Here is a 2,192-nt window from a genome sequence, read left to right as displayed (position 1 = left end):
TCCTCAAGCCCTGAGCAGTGCGGGGCAGGGGGTGCTCCTGGGTCTCCTGTGCAGAGCTGTCCCACTTTGAAGCTGTCTTTGCCTCTGGGCACCCACGGGGCCTGAGCCCGCCTGACCCTGCCCGTGTCTCCCTCCCAGCTGGGTCCCGTGTACACAGAAGGCGGGTTCGTGGAAGGCGTCAACAAGAAGCTCGGCCTCCTGGGCGACTCTGTGGACATCTTCAAGGGCATCCCCTTCGCGGCTCCCACCAAGGCTCTGGAAAACCCCCAGCCACACCCTGGCTGGCAAGGTGGGAGTGGGTGGTGCCGGGCTGGCCCTGCGGTGGGGCTGGTGAGGGTGGCTGCCTTCCTCATGTCAACTCCTCTTGCCACCTGCAGGGACCCTGAAGGCCAAGGATTTCAAGAAGAGATGCCTGCAGGCCACCATTACCCAGGATGACTCCTACGGGGATGAAGACTGCCTGTACCTCAACATCTGGGTGCCCCAGGGCCGGAAGCAAGGTCGGCCTTCCCCACTCCCCAAGGGAACCTCCCAGGCTGCCGGAGCCCTGGCCCTGCTCCTGGCTTGGGTCTGGGGGCTGCAAAGCTGAGCTTCCCTGAAATCTGGCAGAGGCGGGGAGGGGAGCACCCGGTGGTGGTCCCCTAGCCTGGGGCGGGGCAGCTCCTTGGAACCTCCCTGTCTGGGCCCCAGATACCTGCTGCACAGGGAACAGGCACCAGCTGGGGAGAGGGCCCGGGGGCATCTGGGGTCACCAGCCGCTCCCCCATCTCAGTCTCCCGGGACCTGCCTGTGATGGTCTGGATCTATGGAGGCGCCTTCCTCATGGGGGCCGGCCACGGGGCCAACTTCCTCAAGACCTACCTGTACGACGGCGAGGAGATCGCCACTCGTGGCAATGTCATCGTGGTCACCTTCAACTACCGCGTCGGCCCCCTTGGCTTCCTCAGCACTGGGGACGCCAACCTGCCAGGTGCGTGGGCCCCTTTGGCACAGAGGTGGGCTGGCCAGCGGCTGAGCCCAGCAGGGGGAGACTCCTCATCGCCTGTCATCCCAGAAAACCAGTGGCGGTCCCACGGAAAACCCAGAAGCTGGAGTAGAATCACAAGATCCAGGAGGCCCTTGGCAGCAGTAGCAAAATAATAGATGGTGCGGAGGCCAGGCAAGGTGGTTCATGCCCCTAATCCCAACACGTTAGGAGGCCAAGGCAGGTGGATCACTTGAACCCAAAAGTTCAAGACCAGCCTGGGAAACACTGGGAGATGCAATCTCTAAAAAAAGTATATAAAAAATTAGCTGTATGTGGTGGCTCACGCCTCTGGTCTCAGCTACTTGGGAGGCAAAGGTGGAAGGATCGCTTGAGCCCAGGGGGTTGAGGCTGCAGTGAGCCATGATGGTGCCACTGCACTCCAGCCTGGGTGACAGGGTGAGACCCCATCTCAAAAAAAAAAAAAAGAGGCTATGGGACAGACAGACAGGTAGACAGGCTCAGGCTTAGAGAGAGACCAGGAGAGCAGAGCCCAGTGAGCGACAGAAAACGATACCTTGAGGCAGAGACAGCTGTGGACACAGAAGTGGCAGAATACAGACGAGAAAATCAGGCAGGGGGCAGGAGAGGCATGCAGGCCTGACCAATCTGCTCCCCACAACCACCACCCCTCCAGCACCACAGTGACACAGCCACCTGGGGACCCACCCCCTCCAACACCCCACCCCACCCAGCCTCCTGTGGACCCACCCCTCCAACACCCCACCCGACCCAGCCCCTTAGGAACCCACTACTTGCCAACCTGGCTCCTCCAGGGCCCCAACTCTGTTGAGGGCATTTCCACTCCTCCCACGCTGGTCTCCCCTCCTGCAGGCCAGGCCTGAGCACTGGTCTCTAGCACCCACTCCCCTGCCCCGCCCCCAGGTAACTATGGCCTTCGGGATCAGCACATGGCCATTGCTTGGGTGAAGAGGAATATTGCGGCCTTTGGGGGGGACCCCAACAACATCACCATCTTTGGGGAATCGGCTGGAGGTGCCAGCGTCTCTCTGCAGGTCTGGGGACCCCTGGAGGGGAGGGCCCGCCCCAAAGTTTGCCAGGAAGCTCGGACAGGAGGCAGAGGGCGGGAGGGGCAGTGTGGAGCTGGGGCTGTGGTGCTGGGGTGTCCTTGGCCCAGCCTGGGGTGGGTGGAGTCAGGAGTGGCCTT

At 62.1% G+C, this 2,192-nt stretch overlaps 1 protein-coding gene across 1 annotated transcript; it reads left to right on the top strand.

Moving 5' to 3' along the window:
- Positions 1-97: 97 nt before the first annotated feature.
- LOC108299219 (bile salt-activated lipase-like) lies at positions 98-2,101 on the top strand (the record flags this gene model as incomplete). Its single annotated transcript, XM_017521549.2, has 4 exons — positions 98-289; positions 378-500; positions 773-970; positions 1,910-2,101. Coding segments are annotated over exons 3-4 (370 nt in total), but the record flags the coding sequence as incomplete, so codon positions are not given.
- Between the last annotated feature and the right edge of the window lie 91 nt (positions 2,102-2,192).

The sequence above is a fragment of the Cebus imitator genome, unplaced genomic scaffold (assembly GCF_001604975.1).
Source record: "Cebus imitator isolate Cc_AM_T3 unplaced genomic scaffold, Cebus_imitator-1.0 Scaffold2976, whole genome shotgun sequence".
Lineage (NCBI taxonomy): Eukaryota > Metazoa > Chordata > Mammalia > Primates > Cebidae > Cebus > Cebus imitator.
Note: the sequence above shows the minus strand (reverse complement) of the source record. Positions and strands in the feature narration are given on the sequence as shown.